Below are 25,808 nucleotides of genomic sequence, written 5' to 3' on the forward strand. Positions count from 1 at the left end.
ACTGATAAAACATCTGGAGCACGAGCTCCTTAAATGGGAGCAACTTTTGTTTCTGTGAAGTATATTTAGTTTAACCACTTAAAACCTCATATGAGTCCTCATTGTTGTTTGGGAGATACTAATGTACTCAGTTTCTAGTTTTTAATTCCTTGTACACAAATGACAAGGAAAAAGCGTCTTATTGTTGAATTACAGCAACTCGAGTTTGCTTTCATGCATCACAGGTTTGTTTTTGTGGTTGTTNNNCTCTTTTGGTTAGTAGGGGTTGGGGAATAGAAAATATTGCATTAGGCAAAAGTGGTGTAAGCAATATGCTTTTACTTCACTCCTAAGAGTCCTGTCTTTAAATCTTGGCAGTGGGCAAGAAGTCCCTAACCAAGTACCCAGGTGTAGAAAGTATGATTAACATCTAACTGGTTCCTTAGGAGGACATAACACACCATGTAACATGACTGAAAAGTTCATTCCGATAAAAAAACAAAACAAAACAAAACAAAACAAAAAACCCAAAAATGGTATTTGTAAATTTACATTCACTCTGACTGCACACTAATATTGAATTGAAAATAGATACACACTTTCTGGCTGGACTTGATCCACCCTTTGATGGTGGCAGCTGGGAGAAGACTGATGCCTACAAACGTCAGTACACTATTGGAAGATTCCTATGCAGTACTCTTTCTATGCTACTAAAGAGAAAACAAACAAGCAAACAAACAAACAAACAAACAAACAGCAAGTTAAGAATTAAAAACTGCGGCAAAATATTCTGCGTTACTAAATTACAACACTTTTCTATTTCAAGATCAGCCATTAAATTTGCTTGTTTTCCTCTACCAGAGTCATGAAAGCGCAACACAGTTCCAAATTCAACTTGAAACTTTTGTCAGTTAGGCAAGCAGAGATTCCCTGTTGAAGTTCCGTTCAGCCACGATTTTAGAAAATTAAACTGTATTTCTTTTTTTTTTCTCTTCCAATATTCATAACAAGCCACAAAAATTTAAGCCAGAAAACGGCAAAATTCTTAACACCTTTTATAATGACTTCAATATAAGTCAAACTGTATATATATATATATACACACATATATATATGTATATATACATGTACATGTGTATATATGGGCTTCTATATATACACATCCAAATTTTCAGAAAAATCTGAATCTTTATTTAAAAATTAAAATTTGTCATTATAAAACAGATCAGATGTCACCAGTTGGGAAGAGAAAAGGGACCAGAGAAACTTCCTCCCCAATCTTCAGGAACCTTTGTGATTACACGTTTGAATCGGATCCTTTGCAAATGTTGTGAAAGGTAAAAATGGTGGTTCCGCCACTGTCATCAATAGAACAGAGTGGCTGTAAAGGTTGAAGAAGGTTTATAAAAAGGGATGCGCGTTGAACGCTTGCTTGGGATGACTTTCTAGTGGACATTTTAAATGTGTCATTTGGCAGTGAAAATGAAAACAATACAAGGAGACTTTAAAAAAAAAAACAACAAAACAAAACAAAAAAAAAACCCAAACAATGAAGTAAACACAGCTGAGAATAAACACTTTCAAAACATGTTTAAAAATTTAACTTTCTTACTGGCTTCATGAGATTGGTACTGTACAAAAGCAGAGAACTGATAATGTCTTATAGTAGGCACTAAGTTAAAAATGGTCACCTAAGGCATTTCTACAAATAGACAGTAACAAGCCAGCTTTGTACATCCTATTGGAAAGCTTGATGAAATCGCGGTAGGGTGGTGGTTGTGCTTAGACTGCTCGTGAAAGCTGCTGACAATGAGTGCAGAGACCCAAGACCTATACTATTGCTAGGATCTTGTGGATCCTGTGTCTGTGGTGGAAGTTGAGTCATAGAAGAATGTGCCTCCTCCTGTGTGTAACTCATTCCAAGGTTTCCCACTGAAACAGAAGGATTATAGGGAGGGCCGTTGATGGGTATGAAGTTGAACAGCTGAGAAAAGTCCAATGACGGGGTGTTTAGAGGTTCACTAATAGGAACGGAGCCCTTGGAAAGGGAAACCTCCCCAGACCCATCATCTAGTGGCCCTACTTGTGGATCCAGCCCTAGTTTTGACGAAGACGCTTGAGAATCCTGGGACGAAGAAGGCATACCACTTTGCAACTCCATTAAGTAACTTTCGATTTCCCCTTTCAAAGGCTGTTCCTTTTCAGGCATAGAAACTGCATATGAGGTAGAACTGAGCGGATATTTCAATGATAGCTGGTGCGAAGGGTGGACAGACTCCATATCTATTGGACAAGGCATTCCCAATGGTAACGATGTGGCAACCATTTGGTGTGCAGATGCAGAACTCTGCATGGACTGAATCTGAGTGTTGTAGAGATTTAATTGCAAAGTGTTTGTAAATGGCTTTGATGTCAGTTCACTGGAAGGTAACGACATCACTGGAAGCAGCTCATCCTTGATAGGCACAGAAACGTTGCAGGTAAAGGGATCTAGAAGGTCCATTGGCTCTGTTTTGACCTTCAAAAGTTCTTGGTTGTGACTTTTCTTCATGTGGCGCGTTAGGTGATCCTTCCGCCCAAATCTCTGTGCACAGTACTGACAGAGGAAGTCCTTTCTTCCAGTGTGCACTACCATGTGTCTACGGACATCCTTTCGGGTGTAGAACCGACGATCACAGTGTTCACACTGGTGTTTTTTCTCCTTCACTCCACCCGATGACTTGCCTGCATGAGTTTTTAGGTGCTCCAGCAGCACTCCTGTGCTTTCGAAAGTCTGCAAACATACCTTACAGGTGAGGTCACCGCTTGTTGCAGCGTGCAAAGCCAGGTGACGTTTGAACCCAAGCTTGGTATTGTAGTTCTTTCCACATTCTTCACACTTAAAGGCCTCTTTGTTGGGATTGTGTGTATGTAGGTGATTCTTTAGGTGATCTTTTCGGTGAAACATTTTCTCACAATAATTACACTTGTGGGTTTTCTCAGGAGAATGAGTAGCCATATGCCTTTAAACACAGATATATTCTGTAAGTAATTATTTTGATCAAAAAACACACGTGCTCATTTCTTTTTTAATGGCAGCTAAATACTACACTAAGGTTGCTTTTCAACAGAACCTTTTAACTGAAAGCATGACACTACAAAGACAGTTTGACAAATTAAAATATAGCAAAACACGAGCCATTTCTCTTAAATCGACACTTTAGTTTTGGTGGGTTTTAGCTACTGTAACAGGGGTATATGGGCAAGTATGAAAGTACTTGTGTAAAAGTCCATAGCCAAAAATTTTCAGTCCATACTCTTTTCTTGTGACAATTCCTTATACAAATGAAAATTCTATTCTCATTAAGAAAACAAACAAACAGAAAACAAAAACAGAAAACAAATTAAGAAACAAAATCAAAGACAATAGCTTGCAAACTTATGTAATTTAGATTTCTAGAAACAATCCAATGGCTACTTTTAATTAACACATCCTCTCTGCAATCAGCTGAAGGCGTACACAAATATATACTTTTACACGGCTTAACACGGCCAACATAAAATAGATAATATAATCTGAAAGATAAATAGAGTTTAATACCTTAGTAATTTGTACTTAGAAACAAAGGCCTTGGTGCAGTCTTGTTGTGTGCACTTGTAGGGTCTCTCTCCTGTGTGAGAGTATGAGTGAACCTTTAATTTCTCAACACTGTTAAAGGCCTTGTCACACAGTTGGCAAGGAAAGTTTTTTCTTGGTTTGGTTTCACCACGCTTACGTTTCCCTGAAGGGACTTTCTGGGTATCTCTTACTTCTGACAAATCACCAGGAATGACAGTGGCCATCGCAGCCTAAACCAGGCCTTCTTGTTGGACACTTGGGAATTGCCCAACTCCACTAAATGATTTAGCTTTAGATGGCTTCTCAAGTTTCATGTGGTCGTAAAAGAAAGCAAAAGGGGACTGGAAAAAAAAAATAAGAAACAACTAGTTTGTAACTAAACTTAAATTCTGAAGTTTACTTGCTATGTGATGCTTCTGAATAAAAGTTAAAAATAAAATTAGGTTCAGCTGGTCTAATGTAATACCTATAGGTTTCTTTACACTATTTGCTGCAATTCTTATAATGCATTGCTCAGGATGAACAGATCCACATATGCCCTGAAATTACACCTCACAACCTTCCCCTCAGGCATTGATGGAGAACAGCAAAGTTTCTGTCAGGTTTCGGGAGGCATCAGACAAAGAACTCACTTCAGAACGTATGAAGAAGGCTTTTGGCAGCTTCAGGTTTCAAAGGAATTAAAGTTGTGCCTGTGGTGTTTGTACAGACATACACACACATGCACGCACACATGCACATACACGGTTATCAAAATGAAAATCTGTACATCTTGAAATGCAACTGGGAGTTTGAAAACCTACATGAAAAGCAGCTTTTTGGCAGTTCAAGGTGGGTGGGTGGGTGGGGGTGCGAAGCTCACACTCTCTGGTAAACTGGCTAATTTTGGTTACTGTTTGTGTGTCTATTCTAGCAAAAAATGCAAACATTTCCAATAATTTCTAATGCCAAGGGAAATTCTCCTCTGTTATTGGAGATGTGATATGTCAGTAACAGATACTTCATGGATTAGGCTTTTTATCAGCCCAGCATGGGAAACCTGCATTTTCCTCACACTACCCTGCAAGGTGCAAGGGTTATAAGTGATGAGGTTGAGGTTAGCTTGTGGTGAAGGCTCTTGGTCCTCCAGGAGGAACCTAGACCCTCCTGATGCATTGCAAACTGTGAATGAAACCAGCAGCCTTCGGCTACAGGAGGTGTGCGATGCTCACATCTGATCTGTTGGCAAGGATGACTTTAAATTCATGATCTGGTAACGTATAGTAGCAACTGGGTGCCTGCGACTACAGGGCACTCAACGATCCTCTGTTGTCAGAAGTCACCGACAGAATCATCGGAGCACAGTTGCTACTTTAGATACCCAAATCAGCTCTATCCATGGCAGGAAGGGCCAAATGTGAGGTCTACAGCAGCATGGACAGAGAGGAGGGCTGCGCTCAATGCAAACAGTGGGCAGGGCTGAAAAGCCCCACGTTAGGCCTTTTTCCCACAACAGTGGCAATTCCCCCCCACCCTGGTGTCACAGCCCTGCAGCTGCCATCCAGCCCGGCCTCCACCAGCACAGCTGTGCAAGAACAGGCTGGGCTGGGCCGGACTGCAGCAAGGCTGGGGGCAGAGGCTGAGCCGGGGGCCTGGTGGCCGGCTGTCCCCATGTCTGCTTCCAGCGGGGCCAGGAAAGCCAGCAGCTGCTGGGACAGGTGGAGCAGAGCAGCCAGGAATCAGGCAGGGAGCAGCAGGCAGCAGCTGCTCCGGCCTCGTGCCACCTCCCCAGTAAGCAAAGCAAACTCATCCCAACCAGCAGCAGGGGAGGCCTGGTAGGTTCTGAGGTCCCTGCCACAGCCCAGCGCCGTGCTGGAAGAAAGCGAGGAAGGAAGGCCTGTGTTTTCATCAGGCTGTGACAGGACAGGAGGGCTGTGTCAGCAGGGAGGTAGAGAAGAAGGGAATGTGCCTTTTTAAAACCTGCATGTGCATTTTTGTGAATGCCTCAGCTTTGAGATTTCCATTTGAAACACATATACAGAGTAACGTCTTTGTCTATGCCTCTTCCTCCCTCCTTCCCATAACTTCTCCCTCGTCTTTGTAAAAGGAAAGAAACACTGGCAGACCAAGATGGCTACTTTTCAACCCTATAGTCTTTGAACAGCAGATCAAGCTGTACCAACCTCCTAAAGCAAGAAGTTTTCTAAGACCACCTTTCCTCCCCCCCCAGATCTACATGGAACCACTAACCTCTTTAAAGATACCCAGCAACAGTAAAGGTGTTTCTTTAAGGACTCTTATTTGCCTCTGACTCATTCTCACTCATGGGATGAAGCCTGGGGACAACAATTCCATGACTGGGAATGTGCAGAGGGCTTCAAAGAATCAGCTTAATTTCAGTTTCTGTCTCATAAGCGATTTTCGAGCTGTTTGGAGACTTGAAATCAAAGAACTTCATCAAGGGTAAATGAAGACCAATTCCAAAGACTTCAATGGAGCTGCTAATGTAATGAAGAAGAGAATCTCATTCACACGATGAATTTGTAGGTCAAAAGATTTTTCAATATACACTTTAATCATGATCTGGTATTATAATTTACTGTGCCTTCCCATAAACAAACACACTGGTCTTCTATGTACATTGGCCTGAAGATAGAATGAAACTTATTCTAGCCACTTTCACAGAATCACAGAACTGTAGGGGCTGGAAGGGACCGCTAGAGATCATCTAATCCTCCCGACAGATGAAGTTCTGGGGAAGGAAAAGATAACAGCACCCTTTATATAGTATTTTCAGATCTTGTGGGCAACTACATGGCTTCACTGCACAGCAGCATCTTCAGGAGTGTCCTGAAGCATCTGCTTCCTTGATGTGGGCCACCGCTCCTCTACAAAATCCCCACCTAGCCTGGGAAGGGCAGGCAGCATTAGTACAAATAGCGAAGGGAACTGCCTCTACTGCTTGCTGTAGGGGAGCATGATTAATTTGACCCTGCTGAAACACAGCAGCAGGTGGCCTCCATGTGACAAGGGAAAAAGCAGGCAGGGCCGGTGGGATGCAGGGAAGGTTAGCTGCTGGGTGAAGAGTGAACAAAACTTTGAGGCATGGGGCACTGACAGTTGTGGGGAGCACTGCATATGGGTAGGAACATCCAAGGACAAGACAATGGGGTAATCTGGTAATGCTGAGGGGCACATGGTGGGGAGCTGAACATGTGTCAAGCTGAAGAGACTCAGAACGTTAGTAGGTCATGCAAAGGGCGATGCGCAGGGTCTGATGCAAAGCCATGCTTATGGTGGAACAACATATGAAATTTAACTCCTAATGCAAACAGCACTGACAACATCTCACTTGTGTTCTAACTGCAAGGATCACATCCCAGGCTTGAGGCCATCCTATATTCAGGCCAATATTATGTTACTTTCATCTTCTCCAAAACCCCAGGTAACTTAGTTGCCGTAGCAGATGTAACTCAGCACATCTGTGTGAATGAAGAATTCAAGTTTTGTTTCTCTACAATCAAAACTAATTAAGCTGATTTTGAACTGTGTTTAAGCGTCCTTAAAAATGCATTATTAGAACAAATATAGTATGGATTCAATCTTTGGCAATGACAGTGTTTTATTAAAAAAAAAAACAACACCATGTAAGCACTCTTTATCTCAGTATTGTTTCTCAACAGATGAGGCAATTAAGAACTTCAGTATTGATTTCTGAATAGTAAATCATCACCTTTTTCTTTCTTTTCTTGTGGATATATAGACTGAGCAATGGTGATACAACTTAAAAAACCACTGATCCTCAAATATTACACTTTCCAAAGACCAGCTGAAAGAATTTTTTTGAGTAATATTGCCTGTTTGTGTCTCAACATAATTATCACTTAACACCCTCATTCTTACTGGTGCTTTCACAACTGCAGGATGAATGATTATATGCAGTATCAAATATAACAAACACATCACACAAAAGCTCATACGTAATACTATTTTTAAAGAAGCATATACTTAAAGCAGGAATAAAGTAGCTTCTGTTCAATGCACACCTGATGTTTGCCCACTAAAGTCCTCAGATTTTGGTCTTAACCAGTTCCGCTGACTCTTCTTGGAGGAAACCAGAATCCAGTACTTCCCATTTTTACTGGTCTGAAAAAGAAAAGGAAGAACGGACTAGACTCCAGCTAAACCAGGATATTCAGAAAGGCTGGAATGTGGCAAGACTGGGAGTTGGAAAGAATCAGAAAGGAAAAGTTAAAAGGGATAGAGCCAATCCATGCACTGAACATTATTTACTGTTAATTATAAACTGTATGAATCAATTGCTCTTGCAGTATCAGTAGCATTTATGCACTTCAATTTCCAATATACTTACATCATTTCAACTAACGCTATGCTGGACAGCAATACAGAGAGATTATTAGACAAAAGCAAAGAAGTTTTCAATCAAGTTAAAAACAAAAAAACCCACAGACCATAAATAATTTAGAAATAACAGTAAAACATGTAAAACACTGGGCCCGGACTTGAGTTTCTTACTTAGAAAAGACTGAATAAGAGAAGATTTCTGGATTAGGCCCAACTCTACTAGAACCTAATGCCTTCATTCTGCTTAATTATACAGGAAATAGCAGCTTAAAAGGTGACCTGCAAAGGAAAATAAAATTAATTTTAAAAATAATAAAGCATCTTAATGATGTACATGCTACAGGTAAATCCCAATAGAGGGCAAGTCTAGGTGTGCCTGAGCTAATCCAGAGGGCCTTTCTGGAATTTCCCTTACATCTCCCTTTTCCCTGCCACTACCCTTTTATGAAATCGCAGTACATCTCCCATTTCCTGCTAGAAGGCCTCCTGGATGATGTAGGAATATACTGGAAACACGATCAGCACCTCATTCTAAGGGATAGGTTTACCCCCTCCAACTTATCTAGGTATGCAAGGGAAAAGCTCTGTATAACACACGTACACTTAGAGTTATATTAGGCTGAAGGTACCCAGTAGGAGCTGTGGCATCATGCAACATTGCCCCCTGTACAATTTGCTCATCCCATTTTCCATTCTCTGCTACTGTTTTCTTTTTGGGTACCAAGTTCAGCTTTGCACCACCCCGACTTCCTCCGCTGGTAATCATGGATGTGAATGAACGAGTGTGCTTGAAAGCCTAGCAAAGGTGAAAGTGCTTTTCAGTAACCCACCAAAGCTTTCCGGCAGACAATGGGAGTTTATCTGGGGTTTTTTACATGCAGGTATGGGGGTAGAAACAGGTCCAGTACCCAAACCCAAACAGAAAGCCTTGTTTTTAACTAACAAGAAAGTGTGGGGACACAACTCTCATCAAAATCACTTCGTTTTGGGGAGAAAAAGCTGATGACTCCTCGAGTATTCTCTCAGCAGGACCATTATTCTATGACTCTATGATTATAATCTAGATACCCTGTGATGCCTACCTCGATATCTCCCACTCTGTCACAGCAGAAAGGAAGTGCTTCGTAATCCAAAAGTTTCTACTATAGCAGTTCATAATAAGCAGACAGCATTTCAGACAGCTCCAAACATTTAATGAACTATGTCTTAAGGGACTTAGCCCATTCACTATTGGTATTTACAGACTATTTCCAGTAATATAATGCCCCCTCAACTCTTAAATGATTATTGTGTTGAACTTTCATATCTGAAGGAACTCTAGCAAAAAGCAGATGGCTTCAGGGACCGGTCATCAGAGGCACGGGAAGACTATCAAAGCAGGTGAAACTGGAGCAACTGGAATACGTAAATAAGGAAAGTAAATGCCAGATGTACTTGAAATGCTGAACTGAATGAAGGAGGAAAGTCAGGTACTCTTATTCATTGTCTTACAAACAAAGCACAATTGCAATGCAGTGGATCCAGATGTGGGCGATTCTGTACCTACAATTAGCTGGGATCTCAGCTTCTACAAGACCAATGCCTAGTCAAAGAGCTTAGATATAAATTCTATATTCTACAGCAGTAAATCTACTAAAAGACTTTCTTATGCACAGAATGCCAAAGTTGCCCACCACAATGCTCATTTTTAGACCACCTTCCTCAGAATCTTCCGGTGCTAGAAAATCTCTAAGGTAAAATAGTGAACAAAGATGCACCATTCTTCTTGTACCTGCCTGTGGTGTTACTAAGTTCTCAATCAGATGAGATAAGAACCAGTTTTTAATCAATACTAAAGTTTAAATTATCCATGTGAGGCAGAAAGCACCACACTGCAAAATGTGCCTGAAATCCACGTAGGAACTTAAAAGACTTCTGTAATTTGCCACATTATAATTCTAGGAATTTTTCAGATCTTCTGGTATCTGCCCGGCCTTAACTTTGCTGACCCATCCAGATCATTGTCAGTTAAGACTATACTTGAATGTACAGCATCTAAAGGGTCAAAGGTCTTTCAAAACAGGGTTATAATGTGAGCACAGTATTGACAACACAGTATCTGTCAGGAAGTGTCATTGCACTTCACATACAGAACAGTGCATGGAGTTCCGATTCTTGAAATTAATCTGTCTGTGAAGCAGAAAAAGGGTCCTAAAATATTAGTTGTGATAATGAGAGAATAAAAGATTTAAGAATAATACAGGGTCATCTTGGGTTTTAAATATTTCTTGAAGCAAACAGAATGAAAAGGGGTTATTTACCCTGTGAATAGTGTGATTCCTTAAGAAGGGCTGTCCACACAGATCCCAGGTGAGCATGTACTCACAAGAACAGGATCAAGTTCTATGAAGACACTAACATCCCTCCAGGCTGGGCCTGTGAACCCTCACAACCGCTGCCATGAGTGGTATAAGGGAAACAACTCCCCAGCTGCGCTGTGCCCATCACTATTACACCTAGTGTGAGATGGAAGTATGTGGGCAGAAGTTGATGCTGGAATCTACCGCCTTCGGACATCCCCCGGATCATCAAGGACCATCACGCCTACTACAGGCTTATAGTGACTGTGGGACAAATGGTAGGTTTCACTCCCTGAATCATGTAGAAAAATGCTGCAGTTTTGCAGCCGGACAAACATCCTAAAGTAGCTGCAGAAGGTCTAGCCTCCAACCTCGGTCTTCCTGAGACAGATGCTACTGACAGTGACCTTATGTTATGGGGAGATCTCAGCTTGAAGAGTTGACCAATGAAAAAGGTCAAGCTTGCAATAAAAATTCATGTTTAACTGGCAAAGATGCTGAAGTATTGATGATTTTGGGGGTGCCTTTCTCGGCGTCCAATTAAAATCAGTCTTCTGACAGATGCAGGTGTCTACATCACTATTTGTTCTTGGCAGGTGATCCGATACACACTTATTTGAACAGCATGCCACTTCTTAAAGGCATCAGATAGCAAAGCCTGCTCACCTTTGCTGCCAGTATTTAGAAGGACAAGGATAGGAAGATGCTGATTCTCCCCAGTTTGTTCTTGTGAGATTTATAACCAGAAGTTGGTTTAATCAGGGTGCCACCCTATACCAGAAGGGCTCGCGCCTGCAGTTCCACAAGATTATACTTCATTTAATTTTCTGTCTGCTTTATTGTGTAATTTGGAAGAGATGCGAACAGCGAGCAACATGTATACACATGTTTCACCCCTAAGCAAAGAAGACACCTGGCACGACTGTCTATAAACACGGCACCGCCAAACGGCGGGATGGACGGATTTCAAAGCCCAGAGCACTGCCTTCGGCCATTGTGCAGGATGGCACTGAGAGGAAGAGAGCTAACAGGTATGTTATCTTGTACTAGCAGAGAACTGGTTAAGGTTTTTTATGTTGCTCTTCTCTCATAAGCCTAAAGAATGATGTGAGAAAACCAAAGAACACATACGGAGGCCCCAGTGGGTGATGAGACGACACTGAGAGGTGGGTGGCCACTTGGCCTTCTACAGGTTCGGATAAGAGATACTGTAAATAGCTGTTCAAAGATGTAGGCACTGGCCCAACTTTAAAGAAGCATTTCATGTAAGAGGAGTTTGTGTATGTACACATGCTCATCACAAAAGAAACAACGATGTTTCGAGTTTTTGTTTTGTTTTGTGTTTTTTAATACAAGGCTGTATTTATCTTATCATGAAATTCAGGGCTTTCCCTTTTTATCAGGAAGCCGATATCAGAAGAATCTTTTAGCTTGGATTCACATTCCAGTCTACCCTGTGTAGGGATAGCTGAAGGACCATGGCAGCAAGAGCACACGCAGACTGCAGGAAGACAAAACAAAACCCAAGCACGCAGCAGGAGAAAAGCTACTGCAGGAGAATGGAATGATGTGGGCAAAACAACGAAACTATCTATCTGGTGATCTTGGGTATAAACATAAGAGTGACTTGAAATAATAATGCATAGGACTTCACCCTTGGGGGAAACAGTCTAGTAGCTAAAACATAACACATTAGCATAAGCACTGAAACTAATGTGAGGCAATCGCCTTAGTCTACTGTCAGTGATAGCACATTGCTAATGCCTATCACAGAATGGCTTGGGTTGGAAGGGACCTCAACGATCACTTAATTCTAACAGCCCTACCATAAGCAATATTGCCAGCTGCTACATCAAGCACCGGCTCACGCTGCCCTTGGCCCCATCCAACCTGGCCTTGAGCGCCTCCAGGGATGGGGCACCCACAGCTTCTCTGAGGTGAGCAAGGTGAACAGATGTCCCAGCCTATTATTTTTTCTCACCAGTAAAGATCTGATAGACATATGTCATCTTAAGAAATCTATCCATTATTATTTTAAACTTACTAAAGCAAACTCCCTGGGGCAAAACATCTCTAAGTTGCTTGGGATAATTAATGGCAATTATGCGAAGATGAGCATTTATCTTGATGCAACTGCTATATACACCAGTTTTTTTCCTCGATTATAAAACTAGCTGCAACTCTACAAGGCTGTACCACAGCCATCAACTGTGAACAACTAGCTTCTTAATTTTAGACAACAACTCATTCTTATACTATGCAACACTAGTAAGAGTATTACATAAAATCCTGTTGTGTTTGGCTGCTTTTTTTCCTCCTTAAGTTTCTGGAAAAGTAGAACATGATTTTACCAAAGTTGATTTCATCGTGACTTAATGGTCTGTAACTTCAAAACAACAACAACAAACTATCACAACACTACCCAGCATCTCTCTGTGGGCTTCCATCTTTTAAGTTGTTCATGTGCACTTCAAATCCTGAGAGCTTAGTTTTGGTTACTAAATATTCCTAAGGATTCCTGCTTACATAATAAATCAAGGAAAGCAAGAACTGACCAGAGATAACCCATCTGATGCTCAAGGTTTTTATATGCTTTAAGAATTTCTAAAACACTGCACAGATATTTTCCTAAAACCTTTGGAAAGGCTGTGATGCAAACAGTGCTGATGTTGTAATTACTTTTAGAATGTTTTAAACATGTAAAAGTGCCTTTATGTATTTTAGAGCTAAAAACAAATCGCACAAAAAAACAAACAAATAAAAACACACAAAAAAACCCCCAAACCCTAAAACCTGCCAGGAACAATCTGCATTCATCCTTAAACTGATGAAAGCAAACTCTGTGTAGAAATCAACCTTGCATACAGGACCATGGCATTCTAACAGTAAACTCTAATCAAAAGCAAATCCCATACGTGTACCAATAAACACAAACACATACCCAAAGAGTATCTATGAGGTCCTACACTAATACAATTAAGAATTAATTCATGTTCATAAGTAGTTACTTTTGTTTGTCCCAGGAGTAAAACAAGACACTCAGACTTCTTAAGATGAGAGTTAAGGGTGTGAGACAAATTAATGGTACATCCTCTCCAGCATTCTCTCTCAGGAAATAGCCAAAACAGGTGATGAATGTGTGATATCTCCCACCAGCACTCCTCTGGCTTCCAACTACCTTGATGTCAAGGACTTCCTAAACCACTACATGGTTCCTATTAATTTAGCAATTTTCAGTACATTCTCCTTTCAAGCCCTTTCTGTTCAGCCTCCCCTTAGAAATCATACCCATTTTTAATATCCACTGCACTGATGCTAGTGGGAGATATCATCTCACAGGTCTCTCCACTACCAGTTTTATGGAGGTTCTCTTACTTTCAAAGGCTTGGAAGTGGCCTTCGCTCTTAGCTTGGTATGTTCTTGTTCTAAAAGATAGTGGCTCTTTCCTAATATCTCCTATCAGTCAAGTTGTGCTTTGGTGATCAATTATTCAGAATCATCCCCAAGTCTTACACATCTGTGATAACACTGAGATCAAACTCATAATCATGTATGAGCTCCTCAGTTATTGTCATTTATCTATATTGAATTTCATCTCTCATTTTGTTTCAGTCTTCAGAACTTTCAGTGTCCTTCTACTGTCCTTCACAGATGCTTCCCTTCTTGACAGCAAACATGCTAATCCACTTGCTCATCCCTTGCTTATATCATTTATGAACGCAAGGAATGGCATAGACCTCTGTGGAACTCAACTGGGATACATCTTTAATAGAGAATTTTCTTTTCATTTCTACCCTTTGGTCTCACCTTCTAATTTGTTATTCATCTGTGCAAAGACCTACAAGCATCCCCTCTTACACTGCAACTTTTTAGCTTCCTCAAAAAGCTTTTGGTACATTTTACCTGGAGTTTCAAACCAGAACATCTTTAAGTCTTGCTGATGCCTTCAAAGAACAGGATCCTAAGACACGGTTCTCTTAAAAACATCACTCTGACTCCTCCAGGATAATCATGGTCAGCAAGGTGACCATCAATTCTGTGCTTAATTATGGCTTCAACCAAAATTAACCAAGCGCAAACCAAGTAAAGAAGTTTCTGGTGCTTGGTTTGCAAGGTGGGATTCACAAGGATACTGCTGAACTGAAGATAAACTCCACTCATGTTTATCACTGTGCAACATAATCTTGTGCAGTTCAGACAGAGAGGGATGGTGCTATTTCAATTAAAACCTTTATCATGTCTGCCCTTTCTCCTCCGCATCTTTTATCCCAGCCCCAGTTAAAGATGAAAACTAAGAAAGAGCGTACAATTTCCAAGCAGCAGCAAATCCTCCAAGATACCTCACAGCCGAGGAAACACTGCTCTATCTGAAAAGAAAATAACTTAATAGATTACTGTAACTTTACATTAAACGAAGCGTCACTTACATTTAGTCAAGATGGCCTTGCTACTACCGCTATAGCTCTGATGTTGGATGATCGTATCACAAAACCTTATGAGATAAAACACAAAAGCCTTAGGAAAGAGTAACTGAAGAAGCAAAATACTTAGGGTACACATAGCACATACATTCTTAGAGATGCAATAAGTTACGCTGCTTTATGTCTCGGGCAATACTCCATTGCCAGGTGTACGTGAATGACTTCAGAGAGCACAGAACAAGGGATAATTTGAAGCAACAAAGCAGATCTCTCTCCAAACTGGTCAGTTGCCTACAACAAACTGCCATCAAAGAGCCATTCAGAGCCTGCCCAAATCAGGCACTGAAGGTAATTTTGGTTTGGTTCCTCTATACCAGCTTCATCTAAGCAGTGACACTAGCATATACACAACCAGCTTGCTCTACTTACGCAGAATTCAGTGTTTGCCTGCTGTTTTGTTAAGAGAGCATCTCTGTTAATGAGACAAGGGCATAGCTCTGCATTTATGCACAAGTGAATTGGTAAGAATTCTGAGATTTGATGTCAGATTAGGGAATAATTTTAAATAATAGTAATAATAATGCACAATTTAGACCTAAACCACTGAAAGCAGTGAGGGGAAATGGAGCCAAGCACTTAGCATCCAGAGTAGTCACCTGGACAGTGATTTTTGGAATAAGGTGATTGGCAGCTGCTACAAATTTCAAGTAAGAAAGGCAGAAGTTCCCCAAAGTCCATATAAAGTCTACCCTGGAGCTGCACCAACAGCAAGCTAATCTGGGAGCTCCTATCAGCCTGATGAAATGTCATCAGCACGCAACCACAGAACAGCTTTACAATTAATCATTAGATAATTGGCTCATTACCGGCAGGGCAACCAAGCCAGTAAGGCTCCCAAGCAGCATGAAGAGGCTGTTCCGTGTCACGTCAGTGCACAGCAGGTCACATATAGGGACAGGGATCCTCACTGGTACGGAAGCAGGTGATGAGACACATACCTGTTACCCTGCTCTACCTCCACCTCTCAGACACACAGGCTTAAGACAAGCACATTCCTTCACATTCTGCCAGACACAGCTGACCACAGTAAGCATTCACCAGTATCAGTACTGAGTGGTCTGTGACGAAAGATGTATCACGTTTGCTCTCCGCAGTCCAAGACACACCAGAGTGCAGAGTTTTGTTTGGTTGGTTTTTAAAGCAACACAGTTTAGACACTGCCTCCCTGATTTCCAAACCTACATTAAGCGATGGGAGAAAAACATACGCGAGACTTTGCCTCGAACAGCTGCAGACTGCCAACAGGGCAGGCTTCCAGAAAGGTGGAAGGAAGACGGTGACAAAAAAGGATGGAATAAAAACAGTCTTCTGACTGTATGGTATGCAGCAATATTTCATGCACATTATGGGAAAAAACCCTGGAGGGCAGATGGAAACATGGAGATGCTTTTGTGAGTCCCAGAGAGTACATTCCTCTAATGTGCTCTCCAACGAGACGCTTGAGCTCCTTTCCTGCTGTGGGAAAGTAGCTGTAGATTAGAGAACAATTTGCAATCGAGAAGGTTTTAGTTTAATTTTATTTTTAAAATGTGAAGGGATAAGTTTTACATTGGTCATGTATTCAGTTCATGTTTCAGACCGGTACTCAGAACTTAGTTACTGATACAGATGATGGTGCTTTTTCAAAGCTGGAAAAACAAAAAGACCTTAAAAACAAACTAGGTACTGCAAGGAGTGCTCCTCTAGATGACACACACGGTTCCAAACACTGTCAGAAAATACTACTACTTAATCCAGCTAATAAAGCAGTCTTAACACGGAACATCTCTATGTATTGCTGGGTGCTTGGAGGTAGAGGTGAAGCACGTGACCAGTGTTGTGTTATAACTGTTTATGTTTAGCACCTTTGTATTGCCCGTTTCTTGTCCCCTTCCAGAATTGCACAATCCATTTCAATCTTCTTGGGAGTTCTGCAGGAGACCCTCCTTTCACCACTCTGCCTTTGCAACCTCCTGCTGAGCTGACAATTTCAAGGTTCAGATCCACCTTTCATTTATCTTCCGAAATCTGACGGCTATCTTTTAGCTAATAATTCCCCTCTTCATATGGGCTGCAGCTTTTTATGTGCTAAGAGAAATCAGAAAAAAACAAAAGACGTTACTACACACCCCACTCATCACAAACTGCTTTAATAACACTAACTAGCTTCCTCCCTCAACCACATTCAGATTCTTTTCCCCCAACATTTCTTTTCACCACGTCCTGTTCAAAACTGCAGGATGCTTTTCAGATTGCTTTCATGTACTATATATGCTCTTATAGGTTCTCCTGGGGCACACGTGATGGGGTAAGTTGGTCGCTATTGTTTCCATTCTCAAAATCATCAGACTCTGTTGGATGGGCATTTGAAAATAAAGGGGTTTTGGTTGTATTAAGGATAAAAAAAGACATTAGGCATTATATCTGTGACTGCACACATGTGCAACCAGCCTTCCTTGTGCTGAAGGATACTACGCCCTGGGAGATGTAAGGGTTTCATTTCTACAAAAGGTAAGCTGAGATAACACACTGTAAGGCTGCCTATTAACAAGCTCCATCCTCGACTACTAGATGTGCATTTCCTAGAAGGAAGGGGTTAAGAAAAAAGAAAGGAAAAGAAAAGGAAAGAAAGAAAGAAAGCAAAAAAAAAAGGAATTCCTTTACCTTGCAACATTTGTATTAAACCTCCCTCCCACAGCCTCATTGTGGCTCCTACAAGTTACTGTAAAGCACACTGCAAAATTAAGACAAATCTGCACTAGTAGTTACATATACACAAGTCCGCTATACTAAATAAAGTTTTAGGAAAGCAAAGCAGTTTGAAATTCCTTGAGTGCTTTGCTCTCAGCAGAGATTGAGCTCGCTAACGAAACTCAGCGACAGCACGACTTCATATTTGAGGCTGCATTCAGATTTATAAACACTCTGAGCATGACTAAGGTCTGGAGCAGGGGGGCAGCATAACCAAAGCTGGGAAAGGCTGCGATTAGCAAGGAGGAAATGAGAAAAGATCAGATCAGCTGAGAGAGGAGGCAGAAAAGCGCAGCTCACATCTGGGACCTGGAACAGCAAAGAAATGAGCTGATTGAAACACAGACTGAGGAGGGGGGATGCTGTTTTGATTGATGGAGGGGGCAAGAGAAAGAAAACCACACAGCGTGAAAAATGCGTAAGCATCAAGAAGTGTGATCAAGAACTCTTCTATTTGTGATGTCTGGTACCAAAGAGTGAACGCTAATAAATCCCACGTCAACAGTGCAGATTTGTCACAGACAACACTGAGGAGTACGGAGGTGAGGGGTGCAGCCAGGAGGAGGAAACACAGAGAGTCCCACATAACATCATCCATCCACTGCATCTGTGCCTCCCCTACAACAACCAACCCCTTCCCTCCAGCCTCTGAACCCTCTACTCCTTCTACCCAGGCGAGGAGCTGAGATGCCAGGGAGCATGAAGGAGAGCTGTGCCACAGCTCTAGCTCAGCAGGGAAGTATTTGCTCCTTGCTGTGTCTAGCCTTGAGCCCTCTCTACAGCACCCTGGCTCCCCTATGCAGGCAGAGAGAGAGAGCCATGAGCTCCTGAGATCAAAAGCAGAGTCACCTCTCTGGTCCTTCTAGTGATCTCTAGACTTCCCAAACAAGGTAGGGAACTATGGGATGGGCTGTAGAGACTTGGGAACTTCATTATGGGGTGGGTCTCTTACACAGAGGGTAGGGAGCAAAGATAACAAGGGGAAGGAGAAGAAGGAGGTGCAGGGAAACTGACAGTAAAGTTTCCAAGTAGTAATTCAGCAAACCAGGGCTGGTAATTTAGACAAGGTTAGCTGAGTGAGGGCTGCGTGGCATTTACTGTGTTTGACATCAAATAATTTGAGATGGGAAAGGAGTACCAATAGTAAAGTTGTTATTCTTCAGGTGAGAGGATAAGAGAAGCAAAGACACGTAGGAATCACAGCTGGAGCACAGAAGGTTGGAGGTGGCCAGTGAGCAAGAGCATGTATGTGTGGGTGAGGAACCCACGGCTAATAAATAAAGACATGCCTGACCTGCATTTGAGAACTGCCAAGTGGAATTGCAAGTGGAAGGCCGCTACCTGAGCCAGAGCTCTCCACTCCAGAAAAAGTAGTTCAAACCCTACTGTGAAATTATTGTGCAATTGGGCATGCAGTACTTACTGGATCGGCTTCATCCTCCAGCCTCTGCGGGATCCTGTGGTTGTTTCTTGGGTATTGCTCGCATCTGATGAGTCAGTGCTTCCAGCAAGCCCAGGCCAGGCTGGACAGTATGGCATAGGTGAGGCTACTGACCTTTACTGCTGGGCTTTTACCTGGCTGCCTCAGGCCTCTGCTGTGGCACTGTGCACCATCCGGGGAAAAAAATAAATAGGTCACTCCTGGATCTGGTGGCAATGTCACGGGCAGAACCCCAGCGCAAAGAATTTCTGAGGGCGTGTAGCGCAAATCTCTTTACGCCTCCTTGTCATCTGACAGATCCACTACAGCCTTTTTTGTTGATTCATCCCTGAGGCCAGCTCCAGGTGCACCCTCTGGCTTTAATTTCTGTGGGCACTGGCCTGTATCTGTACATCCCGACATGATTTTCATCTGAGTAGCATCAGACATGAACAAACCAGAGGACACACAATACCAGAGACTACGCAGACCCTTCATAACCAATAAATCACCACAACCAACCTGTTCGTTATCATTATCATAAGCAAGTGCCAACATGTATAGAGCATTTACCTCTAATCAGGATGATCCTGGAGTAAAGAAGGGCATGGGTAGGGAGCCAGGTGGGAAGAAACACAGTGCAGAGAACAAATTAGCACTCTATAACCAGTAACTCAAAGACACCTTAGAGAGGAATCTTAACTCACTGCAGCGTGCATTTACTGCACCTACTGCAGCAAGTAGCCCTTGTCTGACACAACTTGCAGGATTCAGTTCAGCACGGACACACGATGCCACGAGGGGAACTAACATGTTCAAAGTAGCAGCCTACTGTAGACGAAACCATGGTAAATAGGATGTCTAGACTGCTGATCACAAAGGCTTTCTCACTACCTCTGTTCTAAGGTTGACAAAAGGGACAGTTCTACCCATTATTTGCTTGAGTGAATCCTATGTTTCCGTACATAGAAAAGCCTAACAGAAGTAAAAGAAACGCAGTAATTTTTTTTCATGCGCTTTCTGCTTGTTAGGGCAAATCTTTATTACAACATACAGGAGGTAAAAGCAGATCATTTCTCATCCTCTAAGAGCCTGCTCTAGCAGATGGCAGAAATGGGTTTAGGCAGCTGTTTTTGAGCACTGAGATGCCCAAAGTCAAGTCAGGTAGATGTACATTTCAAATCAGGCAAATCCTGGTCCCTTCTCTCTCATACTTCTCTGTAACTCCAAGTGAAAGGGGCCCATATGTCCTGCCTATCAGCTGGTGCATTTTTACCAGCTTTCAACCATTGCTTAAATAAAGAAACAAAGCCACTTAAATAAATCCAGCCCACCTTTCTGTCAAGGATCCCCTTCCCATGCAACCTGACCTGACAATCCCACTGGGCTCCTGCAGATTCTCCAGCACAGTGCTACCGCCATTCTGCAAAGATTTCACCTCTTTAATGGCAAAACATACGAACCTCTGCAGCTCCGAACTGCAGGTCACCCTGCACTATGAAACAACTGTTTGACTTTTCTCTTAGATATCCAGGCTGTTCTTTATTTAAAAAGCCTGGATGTTGAGATCACACCACCACAAACAAAAACATGTATTTATTTACAGATACCATTAGTGATTTGCAAGAAAACATAATAAGCAGATCACATATGAACATGGGTTTGAAAACATCTGAGCCACTCAGCACTTCAGCTGCTGATATTTCAGCCATCTTTATTAACTTCAGCGTTGCATCCAATGCTGTAAGACAACGACAGATTACTAATGCCGAGTTAGTCATTTTCAGTAACAGTTCTCATGGAATTTTTCCCTTCTAAATAATCAAAACAATTGGTCATTGGACCTTATAAGGAAAAGTGCCATACCAAACAGAACTGCACAAAATGCAACTGCTTTAACTTCACCGTTCCCTCCAGCACCTGAATTTGGGGACTATGCTTAAATAATAAAACAAAAACAACAACAAACAAACAAGCCAAATGAATAAAGAACAACAACCCAAGACCACAAGTGAATACTATTAAAACAGCAGTAGACTGACTTGGTGACACAGTTTCAGCTGCTCTTATGATGGTGAGAGATGCCCATTAACACCACAGCATAGCAAATTTTTAACTAATAAGCACAAATATCTTATTTTTAACAGCAATTAGCCTGTGAGATGCAGTGCCAGGAGGCGGCACACAGTTATGCAGACAACACTTATCTCTAACACCATCATCTAGAATTGTATCATGATTTTAAGAAGGCTTCAGAGAAAAATAATAGCGGCTTCTTTTTCCAGAACAGAATCCAAACCAGCAGAGAGTTTAAAGAGGATTTTCTCCTCTCTGTCTTACGGTTATGCCACCCCTCGAAGCGTCTGATAGAAGTTAATACCAAGATCAACTACAGGACTAGACAGAACAGTAGTCAGGATTCCTGTTGCGTAAGATCTAGGGAGGATAACACCTTTGTGAACTCCCAGAAGCCTCCCATTGCTCCAGAGCGTCTCTTGAAACACGGAGCTGAGCTTGCCTCGAGTATAGCAATGTATATGTTCTGAGACCTCAGGCACTGGGATACCTGCCAAGTCACAACAAATATGTACACACAATCTAATCTACTTAAATTTTGAGTGGAAACTCTGTGCCCTTTAGATATATCCCTCAAGGCTACGAATAGCTTACTTGTTGGACAGGATGAAGTTTTCCTATGTAAGTAATAACCAAGCCCGTCTGGCATACAACCACGTCTCCCAGCTCCTTCCAAAACCAAAGACTGTGAAGGGAGGAGAGATGGGGATGAAGGTGAGAAGATGACGAGATAGGCTCAAAATAGAGAAAGGAAGGGAAAGCAAATTATAGGTGGATAAAGGCTTAAAGTGGTCATGAAACTTGTGACTGAACGAATAGCAAAATTCTTCTCTGAAAAGAGAGTGATAAGGAACAGTTATAAGGAAGCAATCTCTTCCATACCCTTTGTTTGGCAGATGACAAGTTGGTTAAGAAAATGAAACAAAACAAACTGAATAATGTGACGAGGAAAGGGGGGCCCAAAAAGCAAAGTGCAGTGAAGCAGAGGCAAGGAAGCAAAGCGTAAATGCAAGGCAATGCTTGCTGTTTGACAGATCTCAACACAGAGAAGGTTATTCACAGCCCTGGTATGATCACCCTTTCTTAGGAAAAGAAGTGTGCAGAAAGCAAGCCAATGATATCTTCAGGTGCCCGTGCTGGCTTCTGCAGCTCAAAATAAAACTAACAAAGGAATAATCCAAACAGTGCAGCATACAGATGGATGCGAATGAGCAGAGGCATATCGTGATAGCACAACACAGAAGTTAAATAACTGTGTTGCTTTCTGAAACGAGCTAATGCTCCTGTTTTCCTTTAAAAGCAGGTGACCACTGGGTTTGAAATTTCATTCAACACTTGCTTCTGTGACCTATGAACCTTCTGCTAAGAGAAGCAAAACAGCTAGATACATTTTAATAAGGGATCTTTGCATTTGGATGCTCAGAGAAAAATTTCATTTCCTACCATAGACCAATCTCTTATAACAGCTATTAATAGTTTAAAAAGCTCTAATTGCACACAGGAGTAGAGAGACTTATCTGAAGTACAGCCGGTGTAATTTACACTGCTTGCTTTAGTAGGATTTACTCTACTCTTAAGAGATAACGTTACGAGTACAAATTTCACAGTGCTCTGCATACACAAATCTGAACAGCAGAGGACTCGTGCCCATGCCACACTGTTTGTACCCACACAAACCTGCAGACCTTCAGGAAATAGGAACACAGTGCTTGTGAGCATGGAGTGTGGACTCCTGACAGCGAGCGCTGGGTAATCCGGTCTGACAGCACGGCACCCGCCCAAGCTTTCCGTCATCAACAACACATGAGAAAGTAACACACAGAGACTTGGCTGTAGAAATTCAACTTCTTTCCCGCCTCCTATCAGATCGCAGAAATCTGCAGAAGTTAATGAAAGGTATGCATCCCCTTCTCCTGCAGAGAGAGCTGGAAGCTCATCTTACTAAACCACGCGTGCTACATATTATCGACCACACACAAGAAGCTTATTTCTGACCCCTGGTGATGAAAATCTTCCTCCCTCATCCCAAGCACACGGCTCTCCCTGCCTGGCCAGGCTGCAACGGGTGCTGGGGGCCAACATCTGCTGGCAGGATGAATATGAAGTGGCCAGAAAGGGCTATGGTAAGGAGTGACTGCACCAAAGCAAGCACCTTGCTCTCTGGGCCAGCTGTGGGCACAGGACATGGTGCCCAGCTCATGCTGCAGGTCGGCCGTGGGCCACCTCCTGGCTGCAAGTCAGTGCCAGCAGCACCGGGCTCAGGGAACCCCCAGCAGACATAAGACAGTGCTGACAGCTCCTGTGCTGCTCCCAGAGTGATAGCCAAGGGGCTGGGACAGATCAGTGTCTGCACAGCTATCCCAGAGTGAAGCAGGATGACACATCTCTGCAATTTTGAAGAGACTTACGCACTGAAACACATCAGTGGTGCTCCCTCCTGCCTCGCTTCCCTTCTCACACTGGTGCTCATCTGACCACACACAGTACTGGGACAGAGAGTTAAGGCAGTCCAATGAATTGCAGGAAAAAGCAGTTCATTCCCATACAGGTTTGGCCTTTGGAGGGGACTTACTGCCAGCACGAGGGAAGATGAGAGAATAGCCTCTCAGGTAAAGCACCCCATCTCCGATTGGGATTCCTGCTGTTCTTGCTGTGGACCACCACCAAACCACACCTAGAGATTCCATGTGGCAACTCGACATCAAGGAACAGCAGAAGTTTTAGCACCTGCCAAACGAGCAGTTTTGGCACCACCCCCACCCCGCAGGCATGAAGGCCCCGACCCCTGCACAGCAGATGGAGCACAGAGAGCTGACTGGGCACCACGGCCCAGCGAGGTGCCTGGCCTCAGCAGGGGTGACAAGTGGCACTAAGTGGCTAAATCCCTGCCACTGCAGGCATCTCCCTGAATGAACTTGGCCAGAACTAAGCTTGCCAAACATCCACAGCAATTACTAACACCAAGGAGAAGCAACAGCAACTGTTTCAATTTGCTACTCCCACTACAGAGAAAACAAGATAGAGACTTAACAGCCCTACACTCTAGAGGCTGTGCCAGCCTCACAGACGGGTATAGAGGCTTCTGAAAGATGAATTAAGTGAAAGTGTCTAGCATACCAACAGAGCACTGCCTCCCGTATTTCAGGACCATCATCTGATTTAACTGGAAGCAACACTGCCACGTGATGAGATGGAAGAGTCTCAGAACAGCATCAGATCCAAAAAGTTTCTGTCTCATTTCAGCATTAAGGAAAGGTGGAAAAAAACTTATCTGGCCTCACAGTACCTGATGATAGCACAGCTTCTTGCTTGGATCACATTTTGGATGAAAGAATGAAAACATGAAGGTAAAGAGAAAATACAATAAAATATAACATGGTTTTTAAAAGCTGAAACTGTGTCAAACATCCAACTTTCCTTCAACATGACAAAATATTCTTTATAGAAAGGAAGCTCAACCGCTCCGGTCCAACTCAGTCAGACATCTGATATACCACCACCTGAGAAGAAGTTTGCTGAGCCGAGAGGAGAGGGGTTAGTTCCAGAATTGCAAAGCAGGAAAAGCAGAAGATCAAGAGGAGATGAAAACAGTTTTCTTTCTGAAAGGAGGAAGGGTGTTATTCATGGAGTTCTGCCAACACTACCTGTCAGTCTTTTCTGATTCAATGTTTTCCTCTATATTTCTTGTTACACCTTTACATGAGCACTACCAACATTTGTGTACAATACAAACCTAAGGGGTACTACAAGTACTGTGCAGTCTGAAACAACCCGCAAGAGAAGCTGTGCCAAATCTTAAGGACAGCTGCGACAGAAATGGGATGAAAAGTAACAGCAAAGGACAGAATATCGCACTTAGAGACCAGTGATTCATTACTTGGAAGTAGCAGAGATGCAAAACATCTGTGTACGACCATCATATAAGTAGCTACTAAAACTCACTGAAGAGAGCTGTTGGAGAAGAAAAAAAACTACTATTATGCATAAAAGCATCTCTACTTCCAGGGAAGAAAGAGACATACAGATACCATTACAGCGGATTACCACATTCTCGCTAGGAACACTGTGTATAAATCTGATAATACATATTAACAAAACAATCTATTTGGGGTAGCAAAACAAAACATCTGACCAAAAAAATAATACCAACCTCCATTATTTCTCTTAATTCTCAATAACTTTGCTCATCCTTTATCAACGTTGTGGATGCCCCACCTCTGAAGGCATTCAAGACCAGGTCAGATGGGGCCCTGGGCAGCCTGACCTGTTGGGAGGCCACCCTGCCTGTGGCAGGGGGGTTGGAACCTGTGGTGCTTTAAGGTCCCTTTTAACCTAAGCCGTGCAAGGCTTCTGTGTCACTTATTACACCTTTATGATCCTCTGTCTGTGATATGGAACCTGTATTGCATTCTCTCTGTAGTAGTCTCTCGTTAGGCTGAAGAATCTAAGGCCTAAGAACTCACGCCTTCTTTGTGTGGAAGCTGTTTCACTACTTTGTTCATATTCGTCACCGTCTGCATTTTCTCCCTTTCACACATACCTCTTGTTTGGTATTCAAGACAAATACACCACAGGTTGCTGCCTGTTTTATTCCATTCTTAATAATTCCCAGCATTCACTGAAATACTTCAGAAGAGTAAGATTAAGCCTTAAATCAGGCAAACTAGCAGAAGATTAAGCTAACAATGAGTGTCCGGGAGGACAAGGAAACCAAGCTCCACAAAGCAAGTGGAATCAGTAAACATAGGTGAGAGAGATGCAACTGAAATGGCACATAGGTATATCTGCACTGAAATGGCTAGAGAACAAGAGGGGAATCTGGACAGACTGGTAGGTAGTGC

At 42.5% G+C, this 25,808-nt stretch overlaps 1 protein-coding gene across 9 annotated transcripts in view; it reads right to left on the reverse strand.

The window, feature by feature from the left end:
• Nucleotides 1-246: 246 nt before the first annotated feature.
• The window catches only part of PLAG1 (PLAG1 zinc finger), a 44,650-nt gene continuing 19,088 nt past the window's right edge, over nt 247-25,808 (reverse strand). Inside the window, exons 2-7 of one of the 9 annotated variants that reach the window (XM_015855582.2) lie at nt 18,895-19,074; nt 16,586-16,808; nt 14,688-14,752; nt 7,603-7,702; nt 3,560-3,918; nt 247-2,981 (exon numbers count right to left, since the gene is read on the reverse strand). In XM_015855582.2, the coding sequence (XP_015711068.1) occupies nt 1,718-2,981; nt 3,560-3,801 (1,506 nt within the window). In that variant the 5' untranslated portion in view covers nt 3,802-3,918; nt 7,603-7,702; nt 14,688-14,752; nt 16,586-16,808; nt 18,895-19,074 and the 3' untranslated portion in view covers nt 247-1,717. Of the gene's footprint in view, nt 2,982-3,559; nt 3,919-7,602; nt 7,703-8,092; nt 14,652-14,687; nt 14,753-16,585; nt 16,809-18,894; nt 21,741-25,808 lie in introns of those variants that run through there. The other 8 variants (XM_032442731.1, XM_015855584.2, XM_015855583.2 and 5 more) reach the window with 8 other exon arrangements.

This window comes from Coturnix japonica, chromosome 2, assembly GCF_001577835.2.
Source record: "Coturnix japonica isolate 7356 chromosome 2, Coturnix japonica 2.1, whole genome shotgun sequence".
NCBI lineage: Eukaryota > Metazoa > Chordata > Aves > Galliformes > Phasianidae > Coturnix > Coturnix japonica.